The sequence below is a fragment of the Arachis hypogaea genome, chromosome 5 (assembly GCF_003086295.3).
Source record: "Arachis hypogaea cultivar Tifrunner chromosome 5, arahy.Tifrunner.gnm2.J5K5, whole genome shotgun sequence".
In the NCBI taxonomy this organism is placed as follows: Eukaryota; Viridiplantae; Streptophyta; class Magnoliopsida; order Fabales; family Fabaceae; genus Arachis; species Arachis hypogaea.
In genome coordinates, this window is record NC_092040.1 from 112,512,661 (window position 1) to 112,534,021 (window position 21,361).

The 21,361-nt window shown below is 36.6% G+C and overlaps 4 protein-coding genes across 9 annotated transcripts; 2 read left to right on the top strand and 2 right to left on the bottom strand.

Annotated features, from left to right (window-relative positions):
• Positions 1 to 923: 923 nt before the first annotated feature.
• On the bottom strand, positions 924 to 8,144 carry LOC112802823 (uncharacterized). 4 transcript variants are annotated; one of them, XM_072236381.1, is made up of 6 exons: positions 7,955 to 8,144; positions 7,294 to 7,857; positions 7,082 to 7,189; positions 6,745 to 6,832; positions 1,972 to 2,083; positions 924 to 1,582 (listed from the first exon to the last, which is right to left on the bottom strand). In XM_072236381.1, the coding sequence occupies exons 3-6, from the start codon at positions 7,179 to 7,181 to the stop codon at positions 1,577 to 1,579; spliced, it is 306 nt and encodes a 101-aa protein (XP_072092482.1). In that variant the 5' UTR covers positions 7,182 to 7,189; positions 7,294 to 7,857; positions 7,955 to 8,144; the 3' UTR covers positions 924 to 1,576. The 4 variants fall into 4 exon arrangements, 3 of the variants coding, with proteins under 3 accessions (XP_072092482.1, XP_072092483.1, XP_072092481.1); XR_011881580.1 differs by lacking the exon at positions 1,972 to 2,083 and having other exon boundaries at positions 924 to 1,561; XM_072236382.1 differs by lacking the exon at positions 1,972 to 2,083.
• LOC112802820 (probable methyltransferase PMT15) lies at positions 7,995 to 9,938 on the top strand. The gene is made up of 4 exons (XM_025846173.3): positions 7,995 to 8,132; positions 8,406 to 9,210; positions 9,299 to 9,376; positions 9,532 to 9,938. The coding sequence occupies exons 2-4, from the start codon at positions 8,939 to 8,941 to the stop codon at positions 9,758 to 9,760; spliced, it is 579 nt and encodes a 192-aa protein (XP_025701958.1). The 5' UTR covers positions 7,995 to 8,132; positions 8,406 to 8,938; the 3' UTR covers positions 9,761 to 9,938.
• A 3,505-nt stretch (positions 9,939 to 13,443) lies between these two features.
• On the top strand, positions 13,444 to 18,234 carry LOC112802824 (protein IQ-DOMAIN 24). The gene is made up of 4 exons (XM_025846176.3): positions 13,444 to 14,087; positions 16,639 to 16,836; positions 17,123 to 17,191; positions 17,282 to 18,234. The coding sequence occupies exons 1-4, from the start codon at positions 13,728 to 13,730 to the stop codon at positions 17,963 to 17,965; spliced, it is 1,311 nt and encodes a 436-aa protein (XP_025701961.1). The 5' UTR covers positions 13,444 to 13,727; the 3' UTR covers positions 17,966 to 18,234.
• Positions 18,235 to 18,279: 45 nt separating this feature from the next.
• LOC112802825 (cytoplasmic tRNA 2-thiolation protein 1) lies at positions 18,280 to 21,087 on the bottom strand. 3 transcript variants are annotated; one of them, XM_025846177.2, is made up of 7 exons: positions 20,892 to 21,087; positions 19,646 to 20,239; positions 19,480 to 19,572; positions 19,314 to 19,354; positions 19,159 to 19,225; positions 18,950 to 19,061; positions 18,280 to 18,638 (listed from the first exon to the last, which is right to left on the bottom strand). In XM_025846177.2, the coding sequence occupies exons 2-7, from the start codon at positions 20,221 to 20,223 to the stop codon at positions 18,477 to 18,479; spliced, it is 1,053 nt and encodes a 350-aa protein (XP_025701962.1). In that variant the 5' UTR covers positions 20,224 to 20,239; positions 20,892 to 21,087; the 3' UTR covers positions 18,280 to 18,476. The 3 variants fall into 3 exon arrangements, with proteins under 3 accessions (XP_025701962.1, XP_025701963.1, XP_025701965.1); XM_025846178.3 differs by having other exon boundaries at positions 19,646 to 20,242; positions 20,892 to 21,084; XM_025846180.3 differs by having other exon boundaries at positions 19,646 to 20,234; positions 20,892 to 21,066.
• Positions 21,088 to 21,361: the final 274 nt, after the last annotated feature.

Genomic DNA, 21,361 nt, shown 5'->3' on the forward strand with positions numbered 1-21,361 from the left:
AAATGGGTTGGACTGTATCAATGATAGGATGATATTGCAGATGAGGCTGTCCAACTGTCGATAGCCTTAAGATATAGTGAGTGCTAAACATGTATGCGCTCCACCAATTCTCTGGACCTTTCTCAGGAAAATATTCATGGTTGGAAACTACACCAGATATAAAATTATGAGTAAATACGCCACAATTAAACTTGACCTCACTAGTATCTGAAGTTCTATCGAAGGATTATACGGAGACTCCAAGGACATTCGGTTGCAGTTTGACAACAATGCACATAATATTTTAAATTCGACCACTCGATACTCAGTATCTAGTAACCGAAAAAAATAAAAAAAAAAGAAAAGAGAGAGAATCACGTGGGGGGCACATGCCCCACTTAAAAATATTTATCCAGCATAAAAATTTAATTACAAAATTTTAAATAATAAAAATTTAATTAAAAATTTGATAAAATTATAATTAAATCTTATTTTTTGTATTTTATTTTTTCAAAAAAAAATATAGAGAATTTTAAAATATTAGGAGGCAACCCTTAGACATTAGAAATTGGATTTTCTTCAATTTTTCTCTCAATTATTATTATAAAGTATGATCCTTTATTATATTTTTTTAAGTAAAAATAAAAAATATATATAAAAAATATTAAATAATAAAAAGTATATTTAATAAAATAATTAAAAAAATTGAAAGATCTATTTTCAGACGTTATAATTTTTTTAGGATAATCCTCCAATATTATGGATACATCCAAACAAAGAAATCTATAAAAGTATTTAAATTTTTAGGGGAAAAATATTTTCTAATTAAGTTCTAAATTATTTTTAATATCAAAATGCTTCATTCAACAAAATCTTAGAAGCTAGACTCTATTTAGTCAATATTTTAGAATAGAAATATAAAAAAAATTGAAAGACAAACAAAATTTTATAAATGCAGGCGTAGATAGATAAATATTATTTAGAATTAAATAAATTTCAGTATTTATTTATTAATTATTACTACTGTAGACTATAGGTGAGTAGCAGAGATTGATCAGTGTAGTAGGCTTAGGGTTTTCACTTTCAACGATTTTAACCTTCAACCCTTTGTGAAAGTAATCACCATGAAAAAGTAGTGCTCACGGACTTCTTTCTCCAAGAGTGGAGCCTCATACTCTCCAGAAGTGGAGCTACACTGCTTCGATAAGTGAAGCTGTTAAAACCACAATCATTCTAATTCATCTCAAATACAAGATCAAGAACAGGCAAGAAACACAACTCAACAAGGCAGATCATGGAAGGGATAGAAAACACAATCATGGAAGGAGATGTTCTAGATTTGGAAGCATCTCATGTTCAACACGGAGATATAGCTCAGAAGCTAGTTGGCAGGGTGTTGACGGACAAGATATTAAACACGGTCACAGTGCGCAAAACGATCTGCAATATGTGGGGAGATCCACAGGGCTTGGTGATCACCAATGCAGGACAGAATTGTTTCATCTTGAACTTCAAAAGTCAGGAGGAAGCTAAGAGAGCATATGAAGGTGGACCATGGAGGATTGAAGGGCACATGCTGAGTCTGCAATGGTGGAGATCAAACCTGTCAATCAATGAGGTAAATTACAATCAACTTCCGATCTGGGTTCAGATACATGGTTTACCTTATGATAAAATCAATATTAAAAATGCGGAGAAAATAGGAGCCATAATAGGAAGAGTGATAAGTGCTGAAGATCCTTTTGTTGAAGGAAACATGTTAAGATCCTTTCTGAGGGTCAGAGTGGAGATAAATGTTCAAGAACCACTGAAAACTGGGTTTTGGTTTAAAAGGGATGATAGAAGCCATTCTTGGGCTGAATTTAAATATGAAAAGCTGTATGATTACTGTTATAAGTGTGGGAGAATTGGGCATGACAAAAGAGGGTGTGAAGAAGAGCTAGTGAGGTCACCAGTGAATCCAGAAATTCCCAGATATGGGCCCGAACTTACAACGGCAGGGCTGAGGTCGATAGAAAATGAGGCAAGAAAGGCAGGCATCAGGAGGAGGAAGGAGGAACAAAACAATTGGGTGGAGGAGCTGTGGGAGGCGCGTGAAAGAAGCCTGCAAGGAAGGGAGAGGCTGATAAGACAGACGCAGAGAGATAGAGGGGAGTCAGGGATAGGGGGAGCAAGAAGTTCTCAAGCAAGTGCATCTGCCAGATCTTGGGACAGAATAGCAAATCCAAAAGAACAAGTGGGAGAGGGACAAGTGGCAGCAAAAGAAATGCAAGATCAACATGAGGGACCTGATGAAGAGAGAAGAAGCGGTGGGAAGCACAATAATATAATCACATTAAAGGATGACAGGACAGCAAATCATAGAAAAGGGAGAAAGGAAGGGGCCTGCCCACAAAAGCAGCAAGCCAGTGAGTCAGTAACAATGGAAAGCGTGAAGAAGGCCAAGGAAAAAGAAAAAAAAACAGACGAGAATGACGAGGAAAGCAGCAGGATGCCTACAAAGCAGAAAGAAAAAAGTGGGCCAAGCAGGAGGAAAATACATAGTGAAAGAAGAGGAACATGGGCTTTCATCAATCAAAGGCCCAATAACAACAAACAACAAATTATAAGTGGGCCAGGGGAAGAAGGGAGGAATCTTACCATCAGAGAAATACTGGAGCAATTTAACAAAAACATGGCTGGAGAGAAAGGTAATAAAAACAACGGAGAAAATGAAGAAGAGGTGGCCCAGAAAAGGAACAACATGGACGAGGATAGAACAGAACAGAAAGGGAAGCAAATAATCACAGAGAGCGAAGGAGGATTCTATTATGTAGAACTAGCAGAGGAGGAAGAAGAAATAGAACAGACTAACAGCAAAGCTATAGTTGTGGCAAGGGAATACGAGACAGAGCTTATTCAAAGGATGAACGAAAAGCTGAAGCTAAAGAGAAGAAGGGAAGAGGATCAACAGGAGCAGATTGCCAAATCCCGGAAAGAAGAAGAGGAAGACATGCAGATGTGGAGGGCCAACAAGAAGAACAGAGGAAACAGAAAGCTAACAGAAGGAGGAACTCATGAGGAAGGATCACTGATCAGAGAGGAATTTGATGACTTCATGGCTGAGGAGGCGGGCCTACACATGCCCCTAACTCAACCATGAGTATCATAAGCTGGAACTGCCGCGGGGTAGCGGCTCCCGCGACAGTTTCTGAACTGCACAGTATGTGCAAACAATTGAAGCCTGCAATAGTATTTCTTATGGAGACTAGAGCTAGAGAGAGTACCATTAAGAAGTTGAAAAAAAGGTTACATTTTGAAAATGTATTTTACATAGAACCCCGGGGTTTGTCCGGAGGGCTATGCCTTTTGTGGAATGAAATATATAATGTTGATATTTACTTTTGGTGTGAAAATCATATAAAAACCCGCATTGATGATAGAAAAGGAAAAATATGGGAGTGCAACTTCATATATGGAAATCCATGTTTTGGAAGAAGAAAAGAACAATGGAGAGCTATCACAAGGAACAATAGCAACAGGGGGGAGCCACAAGTATTCATAGGGGATTTCAATGACATTTTAAGCCAAGAAGAGAAAATTGGCCTACACCCAAAGCCACAAAGTCAGGTGAGAGAATTTAGGCAGTTCGTAGACATGAATTATCTCATGGACTTAGATATAAAAGGAGGAAGATTCACATGGTTTGGAAATCCAAGGAATGGAGTCATCACAAGGGAAAAGATAGATAGGGCATTGGTCAATTGGGAATGGAGGGCACTGTATCCGCAGGCATCACTCAAAGCTCTACCGGCTATTAGTTCAGATCATCGCCCATTGATTCTGAACATGAATCAGATTCAAAGGAAAGAGAAGAACTTCAAATTCGAGGCATTTTGGACTGATCATGAGGAATGTGAGAATATAGTAAGAAAGGGATGGGAAAAGGAAGACATCCAAGGTTGCGTATGGAAAGGAATAACAAGAAGAATGGAAAACTGCAAAGAGGAGTTGACAAATTGGAGCAAGAAGACACTAAAGCGAGCAGATAAAGAAATATGCAAATTGAAGGAGGAATTAAAGAAGCTACAGGACTCGGATTTATCACAAGAGAAGCAGGAGAGAATACAGCAAATAAAAGAGAAGATAGCTGCTCTATGGAAACAGGAAGAAAAGTATTGGGGACAAAGAGCTAGGTTGAAATGGCTAAAATGGGGAGACAAGAACACATCATTTTTTCATGCCACAACTATTCAAAGAAGAGGAAGGAATCGAATTGACAAACTCAGAAATGAGGCAGGGTTATGGATAGAGGACAGGGAAAGAATCATGAAACACATCGAGGAACAATTTGAGGGGCTGTTTACTTCCAATAACACAAGAAATTGTGAATCAATATTAAATAAAATTCCAGCGAGAGTTTCGGAAGACATGAACAGAGTGCTGATCTCAGAGGTCTCAGAAGAGGAAATCAGAAAAGCAGTCTTCAGCATGGGCAGTCTTAAGGCTCCGGGACCGGATGGCCTGAACGGCCTATTCTATCAGAAAAACTGGGAGATAATTAAGAAGGAGGTATGTGCAGTAGTCAGGGAATTCTTTCGAAGTGGATTTATGCCGGAAGAAATTAGCGAAACCATAGTGGTTCTAATCCCAAAAGTGAAGAATCCGGAGGAACTTAATCAGTTAAGGCCAATTAGTTGTTGCAACTTCATTTACAAAATTATAACAAGGATCATAGTTTTGAGGCTGAAAGGACTCCTTGAGGATATAATATCCCCTACCCAAAGTGCATTTGTGGGAGGAAGGCTCATACAAGATAATGTAGTAATTGTTCAAGAAGTTTATCACAGCCTAAATAAGAAAGGAAGAGAGGGATCACAAAATATAGCGATCAAGCTAGACATGAACAAGGCATATGATAGACTTGAATGGGATTTCCTTGAAAAGGTGCTCTTGAAATTTGGCTTCGCCGAGAAATGGGTCGACTTGGTAATGAAATGTGTAAGAAGTGCGAATTATAGAGTAAAGGTCAATGGCGAATTATCAAAGAAGATAAAGCCTCAGAGGGGTCTTCGGCAAGGAGATCCATTATCCCCATACCTGTTCATTTTAGCAGCTGAGGTATTTACGATTTTAATGAAGGAGGCTAAAGAGAGAGGTGACATAACAGGAATAAAGATAGCCCTATCAGCTCCGGCACTCACTCACTTATTGTTTGCAGACGACTGCATCATATTTGCGAAGGCGAAGGAGGAGGAGATTTTTCAGATTATAACCATATTAAATGAGTACACAGAGGCATCAGGACAAAGAATTAACACGAACAAGTCTGGAATCTCCTTTGGAAGCCAAGTGCCAATACAAACGAGAGTTGATATTGAAGAGATTTTAGGGATGAAAACATGGGATACACCAGGAAAATACTTGGGGTTACCAGCAATTTGGGGCAGATCACATAACAAAGCTCTAGGATGGATTGAAGAGAGGATTATGAATAAACTAGAAGGATGGAAGGAAAGGTTGCTGAATCAAGCAGGCAAGGAAACGCTAATAAAGTCGGTAATTCAGGCAATGCCAGCATACATCATGAATGTCATAAAGCTTCCTAAAAGTTTTTGTAGAAGAATTTGCGCAAAGGTTGCAAGATTCTGGTGGGCAGCCTCGGGGAAGGAACGGGGGATCCATTGGAAAAAGTGGGACATCATTACAGCGAGTAAGAGAGATGGGGGGCTGGGGTTCAAAGATCTGGAACAACAAAATATCGCCTACCTTGCAAAACAAGCATGGAGAGCATTGAAGAACCCGAATGCAGTTTGGGTACAAGTTCTGAAATCGATATATTTCCCAAACGGAAATTTCTGGACAGCGACGGGCAGAAAGGGAGCGTCATGGGTCTGGAGAAGTATATTACAAGGGAGACAGCTTTTAAAGGAAAACGCAAAATGGAGCATAGGAAATGGCGCAAGAGTTAGCATATGGAAAGATAACTGGATCACTGGGAGAAGCAAGCCATTAAATTCAAACAGCACAAATGATTTCAGGGTCAAGGATCTCATTGTAGAAGGGGAAGGGTGGGACAGAAGGAAGATTGAAAGCAACTTTCCCCAAGAAATTTGCAAAGAGATTCTTAGCACCCCTATAAGTGTGATGAACAAAGAGGACATATTATATTGGCCTTGGAGAGAAGATGGGAATTATTCAATTAAAACGGGATACTATGCAGCGAGAAGGACAGAACAGAGTGACAATCATAGAAACCCATCAACAAGCGAAGATAAAAGGGAGATATGGAGGGAGGTGTGGAGAATGGAAGTGCCGCAGAAGATAAGAATGTTCTTATGGAAAGCGTGTCAAGACATATTACCAGTAGGTTCGAATTTATATAAAAGGAAGATTGCATCAGATCCAAAATGCCAAATATGTTTAAAAAGTCCAGAAACAGTTGAACACGCACTATTATTATGCGATTGGGCCAGGGCAACATGGTTCGGAGCGGAAGGTCAATGGACCCCGACAGTTAAAACAGTTACTTCAATCGGGAATTGGATAGTCGAATGTATAAAGAAGTTGAGAGCAGGGGGAGGGGAAAACCAGGAAAGGGGAATCAGCAAGCTAGGATTTCTTATGTGGGAGATATGGAAAACAAGAAATAACAAGATGTTTCAACAACAAGAGGTAAATCCTAGAGGGACAATTTGCAGGGCAAAAATACTAGAGGCAATATATTGGAAACTAGCAGATACGCAGCAGCCTAACAAAAAAGAAGGAAATCATAGTAAGACTAACCTGGTGAAATGGAGGCCGCCCCCTTCGAACTGGCTGAAAGCTAATGTCGATGCAGCATTTAGGAAGGAAACCGGAACAGGCGCAATAGCTGTGGTCATCAGAGATTATAAAGGGAGGATTATATTAGGATTCTCAGGAAAGATTCAAACCAAATCAAGTATTGCGGCAGAAGCTCAAGCGATAAGGTAAGCATTAATCATAGTGAACAACCTACAAATGGATAAAACTCTAATAGAATCTGATAACTTAAAGCTAGTTCAAGCAATAAAATCTAATACACCCATAGGGGAGGCTTTGGCCATAATCCAAGACATTCGAATTCTGATGGAAATGTTACCTGAAAAGGGATTAACCTGGACCCCCAGAAACGGAAATCGCCTGGCCCATGCAGTAACAAAAGCAGCAGAAGCGGACACTTTACGAGCAAACTGGAGCATCAATCCACCTGAAGATATACAAAACATAATTAGAAAAGAGATGCATCAGTGAAGCAAAAATTAAAAAGAAGAACAGAAAATCTGTGACAAAACAAAGAGGTATGGCTCGAACCAGGTCAAAAGACAGAGAAGGCAGATTTATCCAGATCGTCAACGATCTGAGACAGCAGATTAACATGCAACTCGATGGGATGATGTTGTAAAGTTACCGCTGCGGGAACGAGAGACAGAGGAGGAACAGGGCAGACTCAGCGACGGCGACCAAGGGCGACCACGGAGGATAAGTTCATGGCAAAGAGTCACGAACACCCAGGCTAGGCCTTGAACGAAATCTGGCGTGGGTCTCTGGCCGCTCCGAATCGGTGTAGGTAATGAAGATATTTGTTATTGGCTACAGGGGAGGAAGGGGCTGTCTTCGGGCTCTGCGGTCTAGACGGCGACAAGACGAAGAGAGGGCGTCCAAGATCTGGAAATTCCGGCCGGCGAGCCTTCCTTCCGAGGATGTCAACAACATGCAGAGAGTATTTCAGTTTCAGGTTTGTTGAAGACGAAGAACAAGAGAGCATTCGAAACTCTCTCTCTCGCGGCAAGGGTAACATGCACCCGGGTATAACGGGTCGGTCAAGGGTAGCATGGATCTCTGTTCTGGATCTGGGCTCTTTGTGGGCCCGGATCCCTGTCCAAAAAAAAAAAAAAAAAAAAACCTTCAACCCTTTGTTGTCGTGATTGGAATTTGTAAGAGCGAAAATGGACGAAACCACAGAGGGCAAAACCTTAACGGTGGAAGTTGAACCCAAAAAGCGCGAAGCTGATTCGGAAAGCGACGATCTTGTTGATGTTCCCTCAAAGAAGCCAAAGACGTAAGATTCTTCGGTTGTCGAAGCTTCTTTCGAAATTAATGCTGATGCAGCTGAGGATAAGGGTTCTAGGCACACAATGGAAGATGCTTGGGTTGTTCTCTTAGACGCAACTTTAGATTACCCTGAAAAATTAAGTTATTATGATTATTATTATTATTATTATTATTATTATTATTATTATTATTATTATTATAGATGATGAATAATCATTTTGATTTATCACTAGTATTTGTCCCTCTTTTATTTTTTAACAAATAAATGGTGTGATTTGTGGATAATTTGTTGCCTGTTCCTGAAATCAAATTCATCTCTTGATTTTTTGCTTTCTGTTCTCTACTAATGATTATGAGAGCTTGGTTTTCAGGTGTGCACATTTTGCAATTTATGATGGGCATGGAGGACGGTTGGCTGCAGAATATGCACAGAAGCATTTGCATGGGAATGTTATCTCAGCTGGATTACCACGTGAGTTGGTGTGTTTTGCTTGGTCTAATTTTATGCATACTGTAGCAAAATAATAGTTGTTCTGTATTTACTTTTTAGACAGTTAAATTAGTTACTATATGTACAGATACTAGAATCTACTAGTTCACTTAGTTTCCATATACAAAACGGTTTTTGGAAAATAAAAAAAAAAGTACTACATATACAAAACGGACGGTCCGATTAGCTTCCATCAAAATTCAAATTTCCCTTCCATGGAAAACAGACCCTTTGATTGGTTTACAAAATTTTTCACCCAAAGAAATCGGATGGTCCGATTTCTTCACACCAAAATGCAGCAAAAGCTGTCCCCCATATTTGTCTAGCACCTCCAACATCCATAACCAAGCACAACACATACACAGCTTCCATAACCAAAAAATTCAGACAACAGCCACCCTACCAAGGATTTAAATGGAGACCATAAAAGGGGTTACACCTTCAACCTTCATAAAGGGCAATCAATTATGGAAGAAAAGGATATCATATTATAAGAAAGTTAACAGTCAGCTAGGTAAAGCTGGGAGATACAGAAACCTTCTTGACATGAATGCTTACTTGGGTGGATTTGCTGCTTCTCTTGTTGAGTACCCTGTTTGGGTCATGAATGTGGTTCCTGTTCAAGCCAAGGTTGACACACTTGGAGCAATTTATGAAAGGGGATTGATTGGAAGATACCATAATTGGTTAGCACATTATTTTTTTCCTTATCTCCTTAACATAATGTTCTCTTCTTCATTGTGTAAATTGCTTGTGGCCTAAATTACGTTGCAGGTGTGAAGCAATGTCCACTTATCCTAGAACTTATGATTTAATTCATGCTGATTCAGTCTTCAGCCTTTACAACCAAAGGTATTTATATATTCAATTCAATATCATATACACTATATTAACACATAATTTGTCCCTTTTTAACAAATGATCTTGGAAATATGGCTCATTGTTTGAAGTAATCTAACAGATTCAAGTACTGTTTAAATTCTGATTAACCTACTTGTATGTTGCAGATGTGAATTAGAAGACATTCTGCTAGAAATGGATAGGATTCTTAGGCCAGAAGGAAGTGTGATAATCAGAGATGATGTTGATATATTAGTAAAAGTAAAGAGTATAGTCAACGGTTTGAATTGGGAAAGTCAAATTGTTGACCATGAAGATGGGCCTCTTGAAAGAGAGAAACTTTTATTTGCTGTGAAGAATTATTGGACAGCTCCTAAAGCTTCAAACGGTAGTTAGTTAAATATTAATTAAGGTCTTTTTAGTTTTTAAAGCCTCCTTTAATTTCTTTTCTCTAGTGCTTTTCTTTTTGTTTATTCATCTCAAAGTTGTTGGTATTCTTTTGTATCTTTCTTCATTACTTTTCATTAAATGCAAATTCAAAGTGTGCAGAACATACACCGAATTCAGGAGTAAAGTAACCCTTGTCATGTTTTGCTCAATAATTCAAGGGTTTGAGCACCTAATCCAACATGCTTTTTAATTGGCTCTGTTATCATTACTTTGTCATCAACTTTTAGGGAGCAGTCATAATTACAAATAGCCCTATAAAAGTAATGCATGCTAGATCCACAAGTCTTTTGTGCAAGAATATTTTAAATTTATAAATATTCATTTATAATCCATTGCTGAAACTTTCTTGCAGATTTTAAATATTTCTATGTGGTAATGATTACTTAAAATTACATGGTTCATTAGCTTTTTTGTTTGTAAATAAAAGTCATAACTACTAGTAACATTTTCAGTTGAACTTCACAAAAAATCATTCCCCTTTATAAAACACCTACAAAAAGGGTTCATATAAATTAGTGTTCCCTCATTCCCTGTGTATTTAATTTTAAATTAGAATTCAACAAATATACATTGCATAATAGACCTTTACTGTAGTAACATTTAAGAAGTATTAAGAGCTGATTAGTGGAATGATAGATAAACTCATCATATTCTCAATTATTCTATTTTTAAAATTAATATGGAATAAGCAAAATTGAATATCGATGGCAAAAACAAAAAGAACACTTCAAAAGAAAGATGATTGATTCCTAAGTCCTAACTCAATGCCATTTTAAACTAATAATGATTAAATATACAAATACCATGAAAAATTATTATATTAGAAGTCTATATCATGCCACAAAACCTACCATGAAAACACCAATATTGTATGTTTTGAATTGTGTAACTGAATATCCTCTTATTAGGTAGGTGACTCATGAAACATAACACCAATGTTTAATTAACTTGCAAACTTAACACTATAAATTGAGACATCAAATCCCATCAATTAAGAGTCACAAAGCAAACCTAGGCATGGAGTCTCTAAAGTCAAAAATGGCATTGATGTTGATCTTGGTTGTGGCCACAGGAGGAATGGCCAAGGCACAGAGCGGTACATGCTCGAACGAGCTGAGTAACCTAAACGTTTGTGCACCGTTTGTGGTGCCTGGTTCATCCAACACAAACCCAAATGCTGGGTGCTGCAATGCTCTCGGATCTGTTGACACTGAATGTCTTTGCAGCACTATTAGGATTGGTTCTCAATTGCGCTCTAAGTGTAATCTTCCACCCCTTGGTTGCGCCAATTAATTAACTAAATCACTCTCTCTAATAAGGTATCTACATATTCTAAGTAATTAAATACACGTATACAACTTTTTTAATCGATCTCACTCATGTCTCGTGTATTTTGTAGGTGCGAATTAGTGCATATGAAGATGCATGCATGCATGCAATGAGATGAATAATAATTATAAGAGAGAATTAATAATGCTGAAGACCCTTGACACTTGTTTTTTTTTTTTTATTTGATTTTTGCTGAAGTTTTCGTTCTGAATCTGAGCCATTTAGATTATTATGAAGATTAATGTCTCCAGCAATTGCACACTTTGTTAGAAACATAATACATTATGGGAAACAATGCAATAATATATGATTTTCCATATCAATATGATTTGGGATCGATAATTATTTGCATGTCAGCGCATTCTCTCAATGACGCAAACAAATGAAACGAAATATGATCAAAACTAAAAAAATAAAAAATCATATCGGTCACCATATTTTATATTTAAGTTTAAATAGAAAATAAAATACTTTTTTAATTAATGTCAGTTAATTTTTTTAACTTATTTTTTATTTTAAATTGTAAATCATAATTCCTAATTTTAAACTCTCAAAAAATAGGTTAAAAGTTTAATTGAAAATCCTAATACTTATTATATTTTAATTTTTTTTTGGTAATTTATACATTGTTATTAACTTATTATTATTAACGAAGGATAATAATAAGAATATTATTAACGAAATCCTAGTTAATAATATTATTAACTGAAGTTATATACGAGCATGACAAAAAATCGTTATTTTTTGGTCTGTTTTTTTCTTTATCACGATTTTTTGGTCTGTTTTATTTGGGTCATTAAACAAGTGGATTGAAAAATAGCTTGTTTTCTAATCAAAGTAGGGTATGTGAGGTTGTACCTGGAAGAAGCATTGGGTCCAATATTAAATACCATGTTAGGCCCCCTCAATGTTTAACTTAATGGAAGAGTACAATTTAAGGGTCTAGTACATGAAAAACTAGTGCAATTCCATGCTCTGCAAAGTTGTACCTGTGGGGCTATGCCACATTTAGATTCCTTATGATTTAGGGTGTCACAAATTTCAACCAAGAAATGGGAAGCCATTAATGACCGAAGAATAGAAGCCATTTATTTTCTCCACTCCTAATGTTTCAATGAACACAAAGAAGATTTCTGTAATCTTTTATCCAACAAGTTAAGATAGTTTCTTCTTGTACCTTTTGAAGGACTATACTATAACATCATTTATGAAAAATGTAATAAGAAGTAAATAAATAAAACAAGAGTAAGCAATGAATGAGATATTTTATTTCATTTATTAAAATAATCAAAGGTATAAGTATGGTACATAAAATAGCATTAGGCAATTAGCATTTTAGCAATGATAATAAGATGGGCTGTGACATATATAAACATTGACATAATTATTGTTGTTTTGGGAAATGATAAAACTGACCCAACCCAAAAACAAAACTATACTAATTCTTCCACGTATATTTTTTTATCATATTGAAAGTATTATTTGGAAATTTCCTTGTTGGGACAGGGGGATGCTACATCTTGATGGATGAGTGCACTGTACAAAAATTGGACCCTGACTTAATACTTATTTGTTGTTTTTCATGAATTTAATGTGTGTAGGTCCGGTTCTTCTACCACCCTAAATAGCCCCACTTACGCCATGACAATTGAAGTATTCATCAAGTTTAATTGTCAATTGCATGAGCAAGAAAAGTTGGATTTTCAATTACTACTCTGCAATGAATTAAAAAGTCCACACTTGATATATTAAAAGCTTTCATCTTTTTTCTTTTGATGTTTGTATATATATATGATGATGATGATTTTGATGGGTTTGACATTTTTACTCTACCAATTCACCACATTGTAGTATATTTTAATATAAGGTTTAAATTAATGTTGCTTAAATTTAAGATATGAGAATGTTGGACAATTCAGTATGGATGTAACTATAAAGCCTTTCGGCTATAGACCTGGGTAGACTCTAAATTTATCATAGTAGAGACTAGGGAGTAGATTAAGACTTTTTCAGTGTCCATTAAACTTTCAAGTGCTAGTTTTACAATGAACCAAAACAAACACTAGTATTTTATTAGATTCACTTAATTTACGTTAAACTATAGTATTATTACTATTCAAGTGACATGTTTCTTGCCAATTGGATTTCTTTGATTATTCCTTATGCTTATTTGGAAGGAATGAAGTATAACACATATAAAGCCTATTGCTTTACTCCATTACTATTCAATTCCTCCAAAGTGGCCAAACCAAAAAGCTTTCATTTTGATATCAGCATTCAGCACAGTAAATTCCCAATTCAAACAGCGCGTGGCACCAAACTCTTTAATAGCGCGTGGATTTACACCATTGAACATGATACCACTTCCCAAATCCAAATCTCTGCAAAAAGAAAACACACAAAACTCCATATAAGAGTTCCACACTTCCCCAAACTCTTCTATCTCCAATCTCCTTGCCCTCCAAAAAAGTAAATAATCTTTCATTCTAAAATCTAAATTCTCTCTCTCTCTCTCTCTGAGTCAAAATTTTCTACAAAACCCAATATACTACTAATGAGCTGAGAGTGGAAAACACATATCATTATGGGGTTTCTCCGGCGACTCTTCGGCGGCGGAGGAAAGAAGAACCACCACCATACTCCGCCGCCGGGAAAGGAAAAACGGAGCTGGAGCTTTGTGAAACAAAGCACCAGAGACAACAAATCCAACAACAATAACGGCTATGACAACTTCACCGACAACTTGGACCCCAACAGGCACGCCATCGCCGTCGCCGCCGCAACCGCCGCCGTAGCTGAGGCAGCTCTCGCAGCCGCACATGCCGCAGCAGAGGTTGTCAGGCTCACCAGCGGCGGCGGGGCCGCCACGCCGTCGCAGGTTCAACTCCGGCTGGCGGAGGAAATCGCCGCCGTGAAAATACAGTCGGCGTTCCGTGGTTACTTGGTAAGTTACAGCTTTTATTTTTTTTACCATAATGTCCTCGGAATCATGAACATAGAATAATGTTGTTATGCTGAGTTTTTTTGTTTTTTCCTTTGCATGGTTTTCTGGATTCACCTCTTCTTCTTTTTCAAAATAATATTTATTTTTATTATTATTATTATTCGGTGTTCTTAGCGCGACTACTAATTTCAAACATAGTGACACACTCTGTGAATCATGATGTATGCTCACTTTTTCGTTTGTTAATTAATTTTTTAATTGAAATGAGTTTCTAATAATTATTAGTATAATCGTATTTTATATATTTTTTAAACTGTTTCTCTGTGGCTGCGATAATCAAATTTCAAAATGTCACATCTATCTTCGTTTTTCCGAATATTATTATTATCTTGGGAGAAAGTTAACGGACCCAAAGTTAATAATTACCTGCTTCGGAGAAAGTTAAAATCTTATACCAAATTCTCTTAATTGTTGATGTTTGTTAGATAAGAGTTTTTATTTTCTCAGAAGAAATCTAGTATCCAATTATTTTCGATTAACATTCAATCAACTTTATTTTTACTTTTTATTTCTTATTTCTTAGGCAGGCCCTTAACTTCCTTCAGAAATTGCTGGTTAAAAATGCATAATAAGTAAAAGTGTTTTTATAGAAATTTATTTTTAAAAAAAAAATGTGTTACTAATAACTTTTTTTCATATTTTTTTTTATTCTTAAGCAATATGCTTTGAATAAAACTTTTGTTGATGCTTGGATTCTGGAAAGTTCATTTTGTTTGTCCGCGCTTTCTGATGCGCCGACAAATTTTGTGCTTATTATTATTATTATTAAAATTTTTAAAATATATAAAACATTGGTTTATCTTATCATGTGGTGATGAAGTTAAACCCTTGTCCAAAGATAATACTGTGGGTTCAAGTGATACTAATTGTTGTAAGATGAGCATTGGTAGGAATTGAAGTGAAGTAAGGTCTCTTTCTCAAAAGGGACCACAGTTACTGAAGATGGGATTATGAGAAGACTAGTAGTGCTTAATTTATCTTAATTTTTTTCATTAAATGAAAACAATTATCACAGTATTGAGTGCCACATGTGTTGTTGTCACATGCTAGCTGCATTATTTCGTGTATTGTGGTTTTGTTCTGCCCTGTGTCCTGTACTTGGGAGTTGGGACCCCATTGTATGTGATGTTGGTCCTCATGGTTTTACAGTGAGAAATGGGAAGAGAGTAGTACTAGACTACTACTAGTATTAGGATTGTGTGATAGAAATCTAGGAATTATATGATTCATTCATAGCAAAAGGGGTTGTAGAGTAGGTGAAGCCAATAAAATCTAACTGGGAAAAATGGGAGGCTTGTGTGTGAATATTGTCATCTTAGTTAAGATTGGCCCCACATACTTGGCTACTTATGATACTTTACTTTCCTTTTGCCAAATTAGAATGTCCCTTTGTACCCAAAAATAACACCCAACTTGAAGTGGCCCACCATGCGCCAACCCATGCATCATCATCCATGTCTTAGCTCATGGGCCAATTTTGCTACCTAGTTAAAAATAAGTGTATAGAAAAGTGTACAAGAGAAATGTAGATACGAATATTATTTCTCTTTTACTAATTATAAAAGAGTGAAGTGTTAAAATTTTATTGAACGATAAGGAAAATCGATCCATGAAAAATTGAATATTTGTCTGATTTATACACAAAGTTAAATTATTGATCGGATGAATATGTCAACCAGAATTCATTTTTGGAACATACTTGACAAATACATTCGGCCTTTTATGTGTTATTTTTGGTCTTTTACTCATAAGTGAATGTAAGAATAGGAGATTCACGTGCATGATGGTAACTACTAACTACCGTTCATTTTGGTTGGGTAAGGGGTATGAAAGAGTTGTGATTTGTGATTTGTGAACAACTTGTTTCTTGTCATTTGACAAGTGAAAACCAAAAGGGTTTACTAATTTACTTACTTTTTTGAAGGTGAAAAAAAAGTTGATGTTCTAACCTTCACGTGACACTTGAACGAAGTAAACACTTGTTAAGGATACTATTATAGTAACATGTTAGGCTGTAAAGCATTACTTTCTTTCTTATAGTGTTCAAACATAGCAAGGCTACTATGTTAATTAACATTAGTTATTTATATATGTCTTCTCCTTTTGCCATCATGCTCATTATTTCGTGTCATGTCAAGGTGGGGAATGTGACACAAGGAATGATATATCAATAAGGGGTGACTTTACACTATGTATTTGTGTTTCTTAATCATTACCTCCATAACCCCTAACCCACCATTCTCTCTCTAATGTCCTTTTCCTTTGCTTTTAATATTCTATACCTTTTTGACATTCCATGCTTATCCTATAGTACCCTATCTTATATATCTTATTGTTTTAGACTCATGGTAGTGATATATATATTTAATTAAAATATGATATTGTTAATCCTATACTTAATTTGCCTAATTCGGTTATTCATTTCTTCTTGGATCTTTTGAATTATGCTTCATGTTGATTCTTCTTCGTGTTGATCTTTTGAATGTTGAAGGCAAGAAGGGCATTGAGAGCACTTAAAGCATTGGTGAAGTTACAAGCACTGGTGAGAGGCCACATTGTGAGGAAGCAGAGTGCGGATATGCTGAGGCGCATGCAAACTTTGGTGCGCCTCCAGGCTCGTGCACGTGCGAGTCGCGTGCACTTGTCTGACAACATGCCTTCTTTCAAGTCTTCACTTTCTCATTACCCTGTAAGCCTAAACATGTTTATTTATTTATTTATAATTATTCTTAATTGTTGTCCTTTTTCTTATCTTAACAAGCTGTTGCTAACTTGTTTATGTTATCCTTAACTCCTTAACAATGTACTTTACTTTATGCCCTGTCACAAACTGCATGTTTCAAACAAAGGTTAATGTAAAATTTGGCTTTTAGGTTGGAATGTGCGTATCTTTTGAGAGGAGAACTACTATGCAAAGAATAGCTTATGATTATATCACAATCTCTCAGGTTTTTCATTTTCATGATTAATTGCAGGTTCCTGAAGAGTATGAGTATCCACTTCGTGCCTATAGTACAAAATTTGATGGATCTTCTATCCTCAAGGTACACAAAAATTTATAGGGAACTCTTAAGTAACCAAAAGTTTTCTATTGTACTACTTTAGAATGATGAATTGGCCATTTTGACTTGCAGAGATGTTGTTCCAATTCAAATTTTAGGGACATCGAGTTAGAGAGAGCCCGATTCGGTTCCAGTTGGTTAGACAGTTGGATGGAACAAAGTGCATGGAGCCAAACTGGCAATGCTTCAAAGAAAAACGGGCACATAGATGACGAGAAGAGTGACAAGATTCTTGAAGTTGATACTTGGAAGCCACACATGAATTCTCACAATAACAGTAGCAGCTCATTCAAGGCACCACAACATTATTTCGCTCCAGATTACAGCGACAACTTTCTCATGGCATATGAATCTCCATCGAAACGTTCCTCGAAAGCGCTAAATACAAGTTTCTCATCTAGGGAAGTGTTGCCCTTAGGTTCTCCTAGATTCCACAAAGGAAAAGAAGTGGTGATGGCTTCAAGAACCGCAGAGAATAGTCCACAAGCATTTTCGGCCTCATCTAGGCTCAGTAATGGTGGAAGGAGAGGCCCTTTTACACCAACAAAGAGTGAGTGTTCTTGGGGTTTCTTCAATGGATATACTAGTCACCCAAGCTACATGGCTAACACTGAATCTTCAAGAGCTAAGGTTAGGTCACAAAGTGCTCCAAGGCAAAGGCTTGAGTTTGAGAGATATGGTTCAACAAGAAGGAGTTTTCAGAATCCTTGGGATGCAAGGCCTAATCCAAGTTCTGCCTCAAGCCAATTTAACTGATTTGGGAGTACCAAATTAAGATTATTCAAGTTTTATGGTTGAATTTTATTATCTCTACCCCTCTTTTTTCCCATTTAAAAAAAAAAAGAAAGAAAAGAAAAGAAAAGAAAGAAAGGAGAGGCATTGTTTTGTTTTGCTTTGCTTTGGTTGGTTTTTATTTGTATGACAAGTGGTTTTAGATTGTAAGTAGTTCAATAGTTGACTTGTACTCTTGTAGAAAAAAAAAATCCTCAAAAATGAACAAATAACTTTTTTTTTTATTTTACCAACCATCTCTCTTGCTTTCTTGATGATTGCCATTAATCTCCACACTATTAACCAAAAAACACTTGAATCATGTTCAAATTCTCTTCCAAAACTACGTATCATAGCCACCATGTAATTTTATGAAGGGATTAATCTATAACTTCAGATATGCAAGGCCTAACTTATAATCCTGTCCCCTTAGATACTTTTTCCATGCTCTTAATTTGTTCATTGATACATGATAAATTGAGTCATATATGTAAAATTAGAAGTCTAGAGTTCCACATTGTTTACTCTCAATGGTCTTTCCACCATTCCTTTCATTTCTATCCCTGGATGCACCAATGACACCATGACTTCGTCCAATTCCAAGCTTAGGCAAACCTCGATTCAATCCGTCAAGAAGGACACAAGCTTTACACCATTTCTGTACATGAAAAATATTGTCAATCAGCTGATAAAGTGAAAACCCAAACATCTAGGCAATCCAAATATGAAACAAACTGAAAATTGAATGTTACAATATAAAAGGAAACAACTATATCTAACAGGTATATCTTTTTTGTGAAAGAAAGTTGGGCAGAGTGGAGGTTAGTCCATTCTATGATCAATCTATATCTTAGTACTTAAAATATCACAAAAAGAAACATCAGGTTTTGTTGAAATGCATCATTTATATATGAAACAAGTTTCCCTGAGATCCGATATTCATCCAATGGGGCACACTGAAGGTAATACCTGGCTAGAAATATAACCACACCGTTCACATGTTCCTTGCTCTGGCATTTTTGCAGTTGTAGAAATCCTGAAATTCTCACCTGATCTAATGATGTCGAGAACCGCCCGAGGTCTACATTTCAAGAGGAAACCATTAATATTCCAATTTCAACACAAGAAAGAAAACATAGCCTATCAAGCATGAGCAGCAACCTAGACAATAAACCCACCTGAGTCTTTCCAAATCTTTGATGAACTCTCGGGCAAAACCACGATAAGCATTTGGAGAATAGATGCCTGTGGGATATTGAGAGAATATATAGTATTATGTTATAGAGTTTAATCGGGAATGGTACTAACTATGATAGGGAATGATAAACATTACATTCAGTGGAAAAGTAGTCGAGCCTCTTGAAATATGCATACGTGAGAGACATCAAAGTGAGTCAAGGATTCGCAATTTTGCGTTGCAGTTGGAGAAAGGTGACAAGAACCAACAAATATTTTTACGAATAAGATTAGCTTGTTCAACTAACTAATTAAAAGGATATATTACGATCTCCTTCTCGTAGGTATACTTGAAAGGCTTGCACCTGGGAATGGGCCCATCTTCACCTGTGGTTATGGAAGTGCATCTACTCAATCTGATCACAAAGAGAGACAAGCATCACAAAGACCGGCATGAATTCAAAGGGAAAAGCTAAGATAAGAAGCTACCTAGCAATATCTCCTCTAAGTATATTCAAGAGAACTGTCTCTGCAATATCGTCGGCATTATGACCGGTAACGAGCTTATCTACTTTCAAGAGTGCAGCACCACGATCAAGGGCCTGCCGACGGAAGACACCACAGAAGGTACAATTATTCTTTTTACCAATGGTGGCAACAATTTCATCCATGGTCCAACCATAGAGGTCCTTGTAAGAGACAACCTTGAGAGGCAATCCATACTGAATTTGGTTTCTGTGAACAGTTTCAAGGGAGTCGTCACGGTAGCCGGTGATGCCCTCATCAACAGAGAGCAGGAAGAGATGGAGGCCATAGTCATGGGTTTGGTTAAGCTTAGCTAGCACATAGGCCAGGACTGTGGAGTCTTTGCCGCCTGAAGCACCAATTGCCACACGCTCCCCACGTGTGAAGAGGCCATTGGAGACAATGACTTGGTGAATCTCGTCCTCAAAGACCCGGAAGAAGCACTCCCTGCATAACTGTTGGAGGGTTTTCGGCCTTCTCAAGGCGGCCCTCCCACTGCACAGGCAACACAATCGCCCATTTCTCTCCCTTTCTTGTTCCATACTCTTCACTTCTGTTCTACTTTCAACCAAAGAAATGTGTATTATCATGAGAAAGAGTAATTAATAAAGAGAAACTCTTGGTGGCCAGCAATCTTTAATAGTTTTAGTCATCATTTGACCAGCACAAATACTAAATTGTCTTTAACAAATAAATTTTATTAATTCATGTGTGCAAACTGTATTGATTCATGTGTGCAAACTCTGGTAAATATAGGTGCAAACTATACGCTTCTTATGTGCAAAATTCATGTAAATAAGGGTGCAAATTTTTGCAGGCCAGTGCTGGTAAAAATGATAATATATGTTGATCATATACATTGCTCATTAATAAATTTAACAAAAACAGTTAAGTTAGCTGTTGAAAAATTTTATTCCCATATCTTATCCTCTAATAAATTTTACACCAGACAAATTAGGTTATCAGATTATGATTCTCCCCTTGTAAAAAAGTTGCTCCACATTATTACATACATCATACTGCACATGAACACTAACTCCTAAGGAGTTTGAGTAACATGATTTGCCTATAGAAGACAGAGGCTGAAATTGGATACTATAGATACTGCACATTATTACATACATCCCAATATAAAACATGGAACGAAGACAGACCTAGTCAGAAATTGGATACTATAGATACGAATTCATGAAGGATAAGATGGTCTGACCTTTAATCGAAAAAGAATGAAACGCAGTGTGTTGCTTTTGCTTCAGGATATTCAATAGCTTTGGATTTCTTCTTCGAGGCTGCTGGAGTATCCTTACTGTTATCTCTCTTTTCCGTGTCTCTACTCTCTACTCTTCAGAGAGAGTAAAGGAGTTCCTTTGGTCCGTTCTATTTTCAATTTCATTACTTTTTTTTACAAATTATAAAAAATAAAAAACAGAAATTTATTATTTTTATTTTTTTTTTAAAATTAAAAATAATAACAAAAAAAATAAAAAAACAAACTAAACGCATTGTTAGTTATGTGAAAATTATGGTTAAGGTACCTATATATTAGGTTAAATAATTGAATAATGTTGAGAACCATCAAAATTATTGTCAATAATTAATCATTAATGTTTAACGTCAAAGTTGAGATAACTGAATCGGTCAATAAATTTAGAGTGACTGGTTTAATAGTTCAAAAGTTCA